General features: G+C 29.6%; 1 protein-coding gene across 3 annotated transcripts in view; it reads left to right on the top strand.

The window, feature by feature from the left end:
- Positions 1 to 14849, top strand: part of LOC123305194 (terminal nucleotidyltransferase 5C) — a 59683-nt gene extending 44834 nt beyond the window's left edge. For 2 of the 3 annotated variants that reach the window (XM_044886837.1, XM_044886838.1), the window contains exon 2: positions 12844 to 14849. In XM_044886837.1, the coding sequence (XP_044742772.1) occupies positions 12844 to 14427 (1584 nt within the window). In that variant the 3' untranslated portion in view covers positions 14428 to 14849. Of the gene's footprint in view, positions 1 to 12315; positions 12475 to 12843 lie in introns of those variants that run through there. The other variant, XM_044886839.1, reaches the window with a different exon arrangement.
- Positions 14850 to 15202: the final 353 nt, after the last annotated feature.

Below are 15202 nucleotides of genomic sequence, written 5' to 3'. Positions count from 1 at the left end.
GCCAAAAATATCTTTTTGAGTATTGGATAATGTGTGAGTGCAATAAAAAATGAGAGAACGAGATCAGTCCTGATTATTTCAAGTTGTAATCGAAGATGCAAAATCGTTTTAAGCCCTTTTTCCATGATTACAAATTTTTTTTATTTCGGATATCAAATTTGATATTTGGTCTGGAACACGTTTTATCAGGTAGCAGATTGATTTACAAATCGTGAACCTAAACTATGCTGGTGGACCATGCGTAGAAGAAAAAGCTTGAAGTGAAAAATGTCTCCTGCATTTGGAAATCAATCTGTATATGAATGTTTAAAGGCATTCAAGATAGAATTTTCTCATATTTTCTGAAATGGAATAAGAAAGTTATTATTTTCAGTAAAATTGTTTTTCGTAGTATTATATTATATAGCTTTTCTATTGAATGTTTGCAATATAATTTAATGTAATGTGTGATTCTCATTGAAATATTCACAATATATGATCAAAGGTATTCCATTTTACTAATATGTGCTCCTTGGCAAATTGCTTAAGTTACACCTACTTTCTCCTAAAAAAAAGGCATTAATCAACTCCAAATTGCAAAATCAGATTATTTCCTTTGCCCCACTGCTAATGTCATGGATTTTTTTGACACATTTTTTTCTTAGGGCGGAAGTTTTATAAATTCAAAATTAGATCGAAAGATGTATATTCAAACATTTTGTGGCACTGCTCTGGTATTGTCATTCTCACGGCAGCAGCAACCAAACTGAATACGTTTCTCATTAATAACCAAAAAGTGTATTCTCATGGATAAAACTATCACTCATCTGAAAATATTAGGTGATTTAGATTTAGTAACAATTTCGAAAAAAAAAACCTGAAAAAAAACTGATGGATCAGCCTTTAGAGACTCTACTTTTGTGGACATAGCCCCCCCCCCCAAACAGAGGACATTCAACAAAATTAGAAACAATATGCTTATGATTGTCATATTATAGGCATTGAAGAGAATATCAATATTTTCTAATCAAAATATTATATAATAGTATAACTGTTACACAAAACTCCCTCACTTGAGTTCCTAATCTTTGTTTTGTAGCCTGAAGCGTCATTTGGTTAATATACAAATATGTATTCAAAGAAGCATATTCAATAAATAAATATCCACCCACATCATTTAAATATTATTCTGTGTAGTTAAAACAGTTAAAATAACCGTATATGAAATACATAATGTTACACCAAACTGTATGAATGGGTAATACAAGGCTACACAAAAGTATTCATTTTAATTTGAAAATACTCAATAAATATACATTTATTATACTTTAATTTTTGTTTCCGATTCTTGAAGATATAATCAGCCAAGTAGACATTAAATGACACATGAAACACGCTCGTATGTTATTGTTGATTCTAACTGAAAATCTTTTTTCTCTCAATTGAAATTTTTATTATCCTTAGGTTGTGGTGAACTAAGCAACTAGTTTAAGCATATTGCACTTCCATTTCAAAGAATCATTAACGGTACCCAATTTTCTGGTCCTCTGCAAAAATGGTTTTTAGGAAGCTTTTAGATATATGAGCCCATAGAAGCGATTTTCTTTGTTGAACTTGAACTGTAAACAATCTCTTAATAAAAGCGGCTTCTTTCACTTGCTACGGTATTTTATTGAACCAATCTTTTCGTTAAATCTACTTCTTTTACTTCGACTATGGTACTGTATTAAACCAATCTTTTCATTAAAGTGGCTAGACGGCATAATGTTTGCAATAATAGAGTATAATTCCTCGCAGTAATATGTCCCAATAGAGTATTACTTTTGCACCTCTTTGTTATGTGTGGGATGTGTGGAGGTGACGTCAAAAAGTTAAAATGAGTGATGGAAGGCGAATAATCGATAGCTTAAAATAATATATCCCAAATTTAATGATTATTTATAATATTTGCAATAGTCATAACAAATAGCAATTAGTTTCCCAAAACTAAAATTATTACGATAAACAGATTATTGTATTCAAACCAATAATCTGTCATAAATTTTAAACGATTACTCTCTAGAAAGTGTTTTCTACCTAACATTTTGAGAAGAATCGAATTCCTATAGTCAAAAACTAAAAAATAATATTTATATCAACTAACATAGAGAGGTCAACCCTAGTTGACTACGGCGTAACCAATTCCGTTAGCGGTATGATAGGGTAGCGGGTTCGCTTCCCGCCGTCACAACAAAAATTAATTTAATTAATAGTTGTGATAGGTTGTTATAGTGCATGGTATATGCATGAAGGAGGTGCACTCAGCCTCTGAAAATAATTGAGGAGCTGATAAATGAACTTATAAGCGAAAAAGGTGGTAACACATATATTATATCACAATGGGCTCTATAGCCTAAGTGTGTCCTTCGTGGACAGCCAATTTAACCTAACCTAACCTTACATAGAGAGTAGCTCAAGTTATGTCAGTAAATTCACTTATTTACTCACAAAATTAAATCCGTACTTTTCAGTTACTACCTACAAGACAAAAGCGAGACGTTGTGCCTCGAGATTTTCAATAAAGAGATTATTCAATATAGCTCTCAAACTGAATGACGTCAAAGTATATATCTTTTTCAATTGAATCAATTTCGCCTGGGATACTGCAGCAGAATAGATTATTTTTAAATGATACAAACAAAAAAATTAATTACAATTTCATTTTCCCTCGAACATTGCGTGGGCGGTGGTTGTTACCAGAACGTAGTATATTTTCTGTATATACTTCATAGTTTGTTGGTGGTGTATCTGTTCATAACAATGAATATAGTAGCTATACTAGCTACTATATACGATGTAAAATTGACGTGAGTGGGTGTATATACGTCATAGGGATTTTTTTCATTCAAATAATATATACCAATTTTAATACATATATAGAGAAGTTGCGAGACTGTTTTGCCACATCATTTTTCATTTCTATATGTTTTTAAAAAGCAAGTTCTTAACATAATAATGAATTTTTGTTTACTTAGAGTTGGAGATTTATTTATTGAAATAAATTAATTATACCAAATGTTTTACCAGTTAGGTGGTAAATTCTCACATGAAGTACACGAAGTCAGGCGAGACACGAGAATGTGGAAATAACACTTGTGGTGTCTTGGTTGTCCACGCCTTACCTTGTCCGATTTCGTAAAAAGCGAAATTTTTTGTACCCGAGTCAAAGACAAACCGAGACATTCGCGCAAGGCAATGAGATACTTGCGAAGTAAGGCAAGAGTGTGCAGACGAGTGCTTCACTTTGGCTTACTTAGGCGAGTATACTTGGCGAAGATACTTCGCGGGAGTGGTGCTTTGCTGACAAATTTATGCACAATTCATTTAATCGTTTGTAAGTGCAAAAAATTAGCTTAACTATTAAAATTTCAAACTCACAAACAGTGACGATATGTATATGATATAATAAATAGTGACAACAAAGATAATTAAATTAATTTTAACTTGACAACAAAGATAATTTTTGGTTTCTAAATTTAAAAGCCGTAAATTCAACAAGTATTCTTAACATTCATAGTTTTATTTATTTACGTTCTGTGTCTTTCAAAGGCTTCAGTTTGGAAAAGTAGATGTGAAAACCTATAGTTTTGATAAATTTATCTTCATTGCAAAAAGTAAACTCTAGGATATGACACGTAAAAAAATAGGACATATATATGGCAGAGAAGCCATTTTCGAAATAGAGGGGAAATAAAATGAGTAAAAATTGAAAAAGGTTTCTACTCCTTGCCATATTAGTTCCTTAACGACCGCACAAATGTTACGTAATACTAGCAAACATATCCTCCTTCCCGACAAATATCAATTAAGCCATGTTATTCTTTTTCAGACTTTTAGGGTCGAGAAATGTCTGCTCGGCAGTATGTAACTTTTGTGCGATCATTAGGGTGCTTATTTGGTAAAGAGCATCGACTCAGGAGCTTACTAACCATACGGCAGAAAGTTAGGGTTCATGGATTTTTTACGTGACATATCCTAGAATAGTACTGCTCGTGTAAATTATTACACTTATTTTATTGTTATGCTTTAACTGAGATGGTGTTAAATTGATTGAAGTTGATTAATTGATTTACAATAATCGATGGATAGCCTTACATTACATTGCATACTCGTGTGAATTAGAAAATTCTTAACATATTGTTAGAATCAATTGTATTTTTCGGATTCTACCAAAAAATTCCAAAGACTTGAGTGTTGTTTTTGAGTTAGAAATAAATCTTTCGTGTCGGGGACATGTTTTGAAAAAACATAGACTTGGAAATTTTGTTCGTGTTAGTGATGGTACTCTTGACATTTGTTGAACATTTTTATATTTTACCAATGCATATGCTGATTTTTGTGGTTCTTATCAAACATGATTTGGTCGGTGACGAGATTTTTTTTCGGAATTTGATGTATATTATCCATTTAGCAGCCACGCTTTGTTATAATTAAACACTTTTTGTTCAAGTAACTATTTTGTTTGTTTTTATTATCAGGTTTATTTATACATAAAAAAAATCAGAACTGATAAGATAACTGCTTGTATGTTTTTCATTGATGATTTCTACTATCTAACTATTGCATAGTCTAATTAAAATTGAATGGTTTATTAAACGTGATACTGCAGCACTTATAACATAAAATATTTTCCAGCTTAGAACCAAAGAATGGATCAATGTTCCTTTTTTTTTTACAATACGACCATATACAGTGTGTCTATTTAAGCCGACACAACATGGAAAACTTTTTTTAAATTTGTATTATGTATGAAAAAAAGTTATTCTTGATAAAAAGCCTTGCATGTCCTAAAGGACAAAATATAATAATCAGATGTCAATTTCTTGCATTCCTATACTAGATTTGTCGAAAAATGTAAATTTTGCGAATCAGTAAAGTACCTACATTTATTTTTAACCCCCGAACCAAAAAAAGGGGTGTTATAAGTTTGACCACTATGTGTGTCTATCTGAGGCATCGTAGCGCTTAACAGGATGAAACGATTTGGATTATTTTTGTTTCGTTTGAAAGGTAATTTAATGGGAAGTGTTCTTAGCTATGTTTCCAGTTCGAGTTTAGGATTGCGTAAGCGAAACAAGTAAAAAAAGCAATGATCCTCAAAATTGGTTCAGTTGGGAGAAGGCTCTAAGGAAAAGGGTAATTTAATGAAGGGTGTTCTTAGATACATTTCAAGTGCGAATTTCACTTATTTACACTTTCGACAATATTTATAGAGAAAAGTGGACCCTAATGGAAAGCTAAGGCCAAATATCCAACATTCTAAAAATTATAACTTTAGTAGCAAAAATGTGAGTACTTGTAATTAGGTTCACCCTTCTGAAAAGCGATGGCAAAAAACACTTTTTAACAAACCAGTCGGGGTTGTCTTGGCATGAACGTTTTTTTGATAGAAATTTTGTATTTTATTTAGAAAATAAAAATTTTTCAAATGGATGTTTTAAATACGCAAATATCTTCAGTGCCTGCACTATTATGAATTCACTGACGTTGTTATAAAAATTGAAAAATATGCAGTTGAATTTATTGGTTATCTTCTTCTACACTCTGCTTGTGTTCACTACTGGCAAACAAACAACAAATCTACATACGACATCAAAGAATGCCTGTCATATTATAATTTATTAATGAATAATAATTTCATATATTAAATGGCAATTTTTATTTATAACTTTATTTTTAATACTTACATATATAGATAGCATCATAGCATCAGAGAATTTTAATCGTGCTAAATTTATGGAAATTGAATTTTCCGACTTTCATGTTTCGAAGAGTTTTTCCTGCCATTCTGCCGTTTATTTCTATGGAAAAAGTTGTGAATGTCTTTCCATTGCGATAAACTAAGGCTTTCTTTTAAGAAGAATGTACATCGAAATATGCAAGTTAAAGAAAACTTTACATAAATTGGATACTCAAGACACGGTTAAAACTTCATCTTTTTAACCGACTTCAAACAAAACAGGAGGTGGTTATGAATTCGACTGTTTTTTTGTGTGTGTGTTACCTCAGAACTTTTGACTGGGTGAACCGATTTTGAAGATTCTTTACCTATTGTAAAGTTGGTGCTTCCCGTGTGGTCCCATTTCATTTTGGTCTAGTTCTAACAACGGCATCCATGAGAAAGTCATAAAAGTGTTAAATTTGCATTAAGTATATGCACGACAAGAGGACGAATAACTCAATATCACGCCCACCTTTTTCGATGATTCTTTTTTAGGGACAAATTAGTGTACTTCAGATTCACTAAAAATCACAAAATTAAAAAAAAATAAAAACTTTTAACAAAAAGAAAACCGATTTCAAAAGAAATACTTTTTCAAAACAAATTAACATGCACTAAAAAATAAAAAAATAACGATAATATATTGTAGTTTAAATTATTGTTATTTTTGGAGTCGTTGTCAGCCAAGCTAATGTAGCAAACTGTTCTGTCAGAGTTGTTTCCTTGGCTGATACCGACTCCAAAAATAACAATAATTTTCAGTCGGTTTTATTTCTGTTAAAAGTTTTTTTAATTTAATTACCAAATTTATGAGCCAATCCTCTAAATAGCAGACAAAAAGAATTATAAACATTTTGGTATCATATGAGCACATGGTCTCTTATGATGGGGCTTTATAATTTATTGAATAATAAAAAGTATGACAAATCAATTTATATTGTATGTAGTTATGTATGTGTGTTCGTTCACTTTCAACAACAACGTGGAAATTTTTATTATTTGTGTTGAAAATATTATAAACGTAGATTTTGTGAACTTTACCTCTATATATATACGTGGCTTTAATAAGGTCAATTTTTATAGTCAATATTTATTAGTTTTGCGCAAGTCACAAGTTATCTCAGCCGTGGTCCGGATGATAAAAAACAATACCTATAGGTATCTTGAGCTCGAACCCCCTAAAAATGCATCATTCTTTTTTCCTTTTCATCTTTTTCTGAATAAAGCTAGTAATGTTTTCGAAAAAACGCAAAGCGGATTTTGAGAAAAACAGAAATAAAGATATTTAGAACCAATTCTTTGTTTTTCAAGTATACATTTTACTTAAAATTTCTTACAATTTATGGCTTTTGTTATCTATTCATCAAAATAATAATTTAATTCGAAACATACTTAAAATTTTCATCTTTGTCAATATTGTTTACAATAAATTTGCAGAAAAAAATATTATTATCTAATCTATTCGGCTTTTTACTGATTTGTGGTTGCATCAAAATATGAATCAGTCTTTCAGTCTCAAAATTAATAATAAACGATGTTCTAGGTTTGGCATAAAATTCCTTTGATAAAAAAGCCACTTCATAAAACGACTCACGCTTTTCTAAGACTGCAACTTGGGGGAATATTTTGTTATTGATAACTGGGAGTTGCAATTCGCCAACTGGCGATAATTATTCTTACTAATTAAAATTAGAAGAAGCCCCGAATTCAGTAGTTACAATTTCGACTACCAGCTGGCAATACTTGTACTTACCATCTTTAAGGCGAGTAAAAATATTCAAATTTAAATCCGATAAATCCCTTCAACAGGCGATAAAAATTTGTACTATCAAACAGGAAGTGGACTATTTTTTCAGTAGTTCCAATGTAGATCACCTGTTTACTTATCATTTATCAATAGCAACTTGAAGTGCATTATATTTAATTTATCCGCTGGTCTTCTGACTGTCGGTCCTAATTGAGCCATTTGTTTTTTTGAGAAATGGTATCTCTCCCCTATACATATATTTTGCATGTGTTTGTATTCGGATAGTGTATTTTGATTTGTATATGGAGGTTGTATGGCGTACACAGGATTTTTTTTTTAATTGAACGATATTACACATTGACTCGTGACGTACCGGATACGCACACTTGAATCGCGTGTTAATAGACTTAACATATAGTTACTAAAAGTTGTGTTACATACTGTGCAAATAAGCACTATATTGTTTTATATTATAAGTAATACCTATAACCATTATTGATCATATTTAGTGTCTAGTTTTAATTTTTTTCATAAACTCAATTAATATGTATAACGTGCAAAGACCGCTAAGTTATTACAATAGCTATTCATATTTAACGTAGTTTTTAGTTTATTTTAGTATACACTTCTATTTATACATACAATAATTATAGTAGCAAGACGAAGTCCTGTTGAAAAATTAACGGTTACTCTTTTTAATACAAAACACTAATAACTGAATGGATCTGAATTTATAGACTAATACGATTCGAATTTTTAACTTTAAACACTAAATTTCTGTGAAAACAATCATAGTTTTAGAAAATTTCACGAACAAAGGTTCTGGAATATCAACCCTTCTTCAAGGGTTCTAAATAGCTATTTTTATTATCATAACTGAAAACAACGCGTATTGCATTTATTTTTTCATGATTTCACTCGAATATTATTCGATCTAACCATGTTTGTAGTTTATCAGGAACAATATTATTATTGATCGTATTTCATATTTATTTAGTTATTAATTGAAAATACTTAACCTGGTAAAAAGTGTCTGCATGTTTTTCTTTTTTAAATCAAGTGATGAAAAGAAACGAATATTTAAATTTTGTCATGCAGACTTGTTTATTTTATTTTAAAACTGTCACATACGACAAAATAATGACCAAAATACATAACATCTAATTACTAAAAAGAATGAAAGCTAATTACTAAAAGCATAACAACTAATTACTAAAAAAACATAAAAGCTAATTACTACAAAAAACATTAAACATAACATTTTCAAAAATGTGTTCTTAGCCAGTAGGTAGATTTGCCAGTATTTAGATTAATTTCAAAACTTTAAAAACGAGGAAGTGCTTCTCATTAATAAATGAGTAAGTGGTTAATACCAAAAATTGCCTTGCAAGACCAATCTTAAGTACGCAGGACCAAGAACAATACTGAGGGTGTTACAGCTAAACCAAGACTAAACGGGGAAGGCGAATACCAAGATCTTATAAATTTCTCTCACTTATTTTGTCTCTAAAAATCTGTTTTTCTTGTTATTTAAGGTTGCTAAGCAAATCGATGGGTTGTTAAGCCATCGATTAATAAGTTAGAGTGGTGATTTTGTCTTAAGTTAAATACATGGATACCTCATCTATTTCCAACTTTAAATTATCCAACTAAATTTTGATAAATTTTTTAATTTTTACAGAAAATATTAAATTTTTTAATAATTCAAACCTAATTTTAATTATTTCGGAGAGCTTTGATGATTACAACCGTTCAAGCCGTCGTTTTATAAAGTGTAATATCCCATCTTAAGTAACTTGTAACATTGTTTTTCACGAAAACTAAGAACAGGAATGAATACAAAATTTAACAAGACGAATTAAAAGGTTTCTCATAGAATTGAAATTCTTCTTAACATCCTTAATTGCATAGAGCGCTCTTTATAATTTCTTTTGAGACATCATAGGACATTGGCAAAGGTATATTTAAGGCAATTATGTAAAGTAAATGACAAAGTTGTAAATTAGAAAAGTGATTAGGGTCTATGACCATATTTTTTGCATTTAATTATAGAATATTTAAATATTATAACGTGATCTAAGTACAAATTGGTTGTAGTGTAACAAACGTTTTTTAGTTATTCCTTATCGATTGCTTACAAAATAATACTAAAGTGGAAGTAAGGTAACTTTATACATACAATATGCATTTCTATAAAAATTTCATTTTCAATGTCAAATGTTAACAAATTTATACATAGAGAAAAAGCAGATATTCAAATCGAAACAAGTACACTTTCCTTGAATAAAATAATGTAGCTCTCACGAATAAAGTGTAGTCAAAAAAAGTTATGGAGCAATTTCGAAACTTGGGGAGTTTGAGTATGCCTTATTATTCGAAAGTTTACTATCCAGACGATATTTGAATATATGGAGTGCATATGTTACAGACACCCACTTGTTGTTATTTAAAGTTAATTCAAAAAAATGCAAACTATATGGATTTATATTCACCGCAACATTAGGATCGCTAGATAACGCCAACCAGTTCTTTAAAAAAACAAAACTGTAGTTTTAAATTTAGTCTCCGTTTGACGTAATCTTTGTAGTAGTTACTATTCTAATGATGTGCAAATCGGATTTTATTGTTTAACAAGTGAAAACAAACAATTGACTGAGTTAATTGTTGAAACACCATGTACAGACAGTGTTGATAACGCAATCGTTTGTTTTTTGACGCCACTTAAATAAAAAAAGACATCCACTTTTAAATAGCCACACACACATAAAATTTGCACCTAATTAGCGCCCTCGTGGGTAAACAGTGATATTTACAAAAAAATTGTTTAAATAATAGTTATTTATTTTTTTTATAAGAAACATTTTTTACATTTCAATTTTTGTTCTATCTCTAACGGTTTACAATATGGGTCCTACGGACACAAGACCCAACTAACCTATATTGCTCACGAACTCGATCTCACCTTTTACGTCCTGAGTACGCTATAAAAATTTCAGCTTGATATCTCTCTTCGTTTCTGAGTTATTGTGTTGACAGACAAGCGGACAGACAACCGGAAATGGACTAATTAGGTGATTCTATGAACACCTATACCAAAAGTTTTTTCGTAGCATCAATATTTTTAAGCGTTACAAACTTGGGATTAAACTTTATATACCATGTATATTTCATATATACATGGGATAATAATAACTATTCTTAGTATGTACCGGTTGAAAATACCAGATTAGTATTGTTAATCCTATTACATTATGAAATGTATCAACAAACGTGTTCATACTCAAATTTTATTTTAAAATCGTGCACCTGATCTATATAAAATTTGCATACCTATCCTCTGCACGATGCTTCGCCTATCTGAAAGTATTTGACAGTCCCACCAATTATTAAAACTTATAGAAAAGTGAAAACAAACAATTGTCTGAATTAATTATTAAAATACCATGTATAGACAGTGTTCTTTCCTCAATCTTATGTTGTTTTACGTCATAAGAAAGATAGCCACTCTTACCCTCCAAAGTAATAAGAGTGTATTTCTTTTCACTTTACCAGTGGTTATAGTATATGATATTTTTTCTAACCTAATTTGCGCCCTCACGAGTAAACAGTGATATTTACGAAAAAAAGTTTCAAACAAAAGTTGTTTATTTTTTGATAAGGAACATTTTTTACATTTAAACTTTTGTTTTACCTCTAACGATTTACAAGTTGGGTCCAACGGACCCACAACCCAATACGTCTTCAGCACGCCATAAAAATTTCAGCTTTATGTCTCTTTTCATTTTCGAGTTATCGTATTGACAGACGGACAATTGGAAATTGACTAGTTAGGTGATTTTATGAATACCTACCTATATCAAAATTATTTTGTTCATAGCATCAATATTTTTAAGCGTTACAAACTTGGGACTAAACTATATACATGATATAAAAATTATAAGAAATAATGCGAAAAAATTTGGAATTAGTAATTTAAGATTCGAGAACATTTTGAAACATTCTAGACAATCGCAACTTTGTGGAAATTTCTGGAAACTTCTAAAACATGCATGTCAATCTCTTCAGTATTATATTTTGGGCTACTCCATCGATTTTTCAGAAGAAATTTTTTAAGTAGATTCCATTAACAAGTAGGTTACGAAGTTATTACGGCACAACTTGAACCACACCTCGAAAATAATGTTAGTTTAATCCATTCAATTTTAAATTCATTGGTGAAAATATATATGTTTCCATACAAAACCTCTTAGTTTTCCGAGAATCATCTTTGATTTTTCAACACGTTTTTCTAAGTTTTCATTTTTATTTTCTTTCTTACAACATAAGTTGTAATTAACAATTAGCATTAATTAGCTTTAATTGAATTATCATCGATTCCTTAGAATTGATTAAAAAAGTAACAATTGTGTAAATCAATATTATAGACAAACATCACACAAAAATTATGGTATAAAGAACTAATTTGTAAAACTTGCGTTCTTTTAACCTTGAATTATTACGCAATTAAACTCTATATAGCAAAAAAAAAACACCAAACATTTTAAAAATTTTTAATTTAAAAAAAAAAATAATAATTTAAAATTAAAAAACTTAAAATTTATATGTAAGCAAATTAATAGTAATTAAAAAAAATTATTTTTATCAGATAAAAACGAAAAAAACACACTAATAAAATAATAAATTTATAATAAAAATCAAAGCAGTTACTAAGTTGCTAAGTGGTGATGCGCCTGTGCTGAAAGACTTTTCATACTAAGGTTCGTTCTTCGTGAGTTTGATCGTATACTAAAACCTGACTATACATTCTACTCTCTAGTCGCAGTCGCATGTTTAATATGTCAGTCGTGTAGTTATCGTATTACACCACACATATTCATTCCGATTCTATTATATTTGTATTTTTTTATTAAAAAAAGTGTGTGTTATTTTTATCGTTTTAAAAGTTTTTTATTTTTTAATTATTTACACAGAATTGAAGAAAATTTAGGTACGTTTTCCTTATCAAAATATTTTAAGCGCACAATTTAATAATTTGTACTTTTAACTTTGTTTACATGTTATGATTGAAAAAAAAGGTTGAATTGTAGAAAACATAGTAAATAATATAATTGGATTATTTTTATTATTGATTTTTATTTATAATACAAAAAATATTATTTTAAAAATAAATTTTTTTCATTTAAATGTTAATAATGTTCAACCACACGCATAATTTTTTTTATTTGAATAATATTTAGAGAGAAATTAAGTACTTAGTTAATTAAATACAGAGAAGTTCTTATGTAGACCTACTTACCTAATAATATATAATTTATTTAAAAATATTTTATTAATTTTTAATTTTTTTTCGTTTCAGTGTGACTCCTTTGATTTTGTTGGTAGTGAAGAGGAGTTGGTGGATGAAGACGATATTGAAGATAGCGAATACGTCATCAACAAACAAACCAGCAATCAACAACATCTAATTAATATGATGGATGAATTAACTCTAAATAATAATAATTTAAATAATAATAATAATAATTTAAAAACACCGAATCAAAATAAAATAATATGGTCATCAAATCATATTCATGATAAAGTTGATAATAATGAAAACGATATTATCGATGATGTTCAACAGCAAGTTATAGAAAAAGATGAATCAACACAAAAACAAAATAAAAATTTAATAACAAATATAAATAATAACAATAATAATAAAATAAATAATAATGTAAATAAAACGTCGGTATCAACGACGACATTTGATGCAGTAACTCAACAACGAATGGCTGTATTAAGTTATGAACAAGTCCGACGTTTAAATGATGTTATGGATGAAGTTGTGAGCATACATGGACGTGGTAATTTTCCAACATTAGAAGTACGTTTACGTGATTTAGTGAGTATTGTACGTGATAAATTAGAAAGCGATATACATGAAGGTGGTGCTAATATGCGTGTACGTGATATACGTTTAAATGGTGGTGCTGCATCGCATGTACTAGCAACCGAATCACAACCATATAATGATTTAGATTTAATATTTGGTGTTGAATTAACAAGTGGTCGTAATTATGATCGTATTAAAACGGCTGTACTAAGTTCATTATATGATTTATTACCGGAAGGTGTTATACGTAAACGTATATCAACATGTAGTTTAAAAGAAGCATATGTTAGTAAAATGGTGAAAGTGAATAATGGTGACGGTGATCGTTGGTCATTAATATCATTAGGTAATTCACGTGGACATAAAAATGTTGAATTAAAATTCGTTGATACAATGCGACGTCAATTTGAATTCTCTGTTGATTCATTTCAAATTGTATTAGATTCATTATTATTATTTTATGAATATTCTCAATTGTCAATCAGTGAAAATTTTTATCCAACTGTTGTTGGTGAATCCGTGTATGGTGATTTCCAAGAAGCGCTATATCATTTACATAAGAAATTGATCTCAACACGTCATCCAGAGGAAATACGTGGTGGTGGTTTATTGAAATATTGTTATTTATTGGTGAAAATGTATCGACCCGCACGACCTGATTATATAAAAACATTGGAGCGTTATATGTGTTCACGATTTTTTATTGATTTCCCTGATATTATACAACAGCGTGCCAAATTGGAGAATTATCTATGGAATCATTTTGTTGAACCGGAAGAGGAATCCCTCAAATATCAATATCTAATGTTATTACATACAGTTGTCGAAGAATCTACAGTATGTTTAATGGGACATGAACGACGTCAAACACTATATTTAATTGAAAATTTAGCATTACAAGTTATGTGCCAAGAACAACAACAGAGGCTCCAACAATCACAGCAGCAGACAACGCAACCGGCTACGTTACTATTTGCAAATGGATATTATTATACACCAATTATACCAACACAAGCTGGATGTTATCCGTGCACATGCCAATCATGGATGGCCTGCTCCACGTGATATTGCTGTTGTTATCCAGTTCCGCCACCTTGTACATGTCCGCCACCATCACAGCAACAACCAAAACCGTCACCATCATTATTAAATAATAATAAAAAAATATCATCGAAATCGTCATCGATATATTGTGCCGTATGTATTTCACAAGAACAAGAAAAACGAAAGAACATTATTTTAAGTAGTAACAGTGATGATTCGACGTCGACAACATCGTCATAAGTTGTAATAACAAAACACACTCACTTTTCACATCCGTAACGTACCCAAAGACTTAAAAAAAAGATCGACTGACTTAAAAACAAACAGTCGTTATTTATTTAAAACAAATAACGATTGTGTTACGTTGTCACATTAAACAAAAGTTTTGTGACAAAAAGAAACGTATATTATATTAAACACCGTGTATATGTGTAAAAAAAAAACCAACAAATAACAAAACTGTATTTCTTTCTTTTTTTGTTTATATAGATGATATACATAAATAAAAAGAAACAAAAAATACTTACAAAAATATTATTAATTAAAATAATAATATTCTACATAAAATAATTTGTAAAAATAAAAATTTAAAAAAAAATACTTTTCTGTGATTATTGGATGTTATTTCTACAAACTAAACAAAAAAAAACTTGGAGTGTGGCGTTTTTTTTTTTAAATTGGGTTTCGATATATTCAAGAGGGTAGCTTAGTTTTGTTGTAAATTCAAATCCGAATCCATGAGTTAATATGAAGTACAAACATTTAATCGAAATGATTTATTAAAAATAAGACATTA

Source organism: Chrysoperla carnea, chromosome 1, assembly GCF_905475395.1.
Source record: "Chrysoperla carnea chromosome 1, inChrCarn1.1, whole genome shotgun sequence".
Lineage (NCBI taxonomy): Eukaryota > Metazoa > Arthropoda > Insecta > Neuroptera > Chrysopidae > Chrysoperla > Chrysoperla carnea.
Note: the sequence above shows the minus strand (reverse complement) of the source record. Positions and strands in the feature narration are given on the sequence as shown.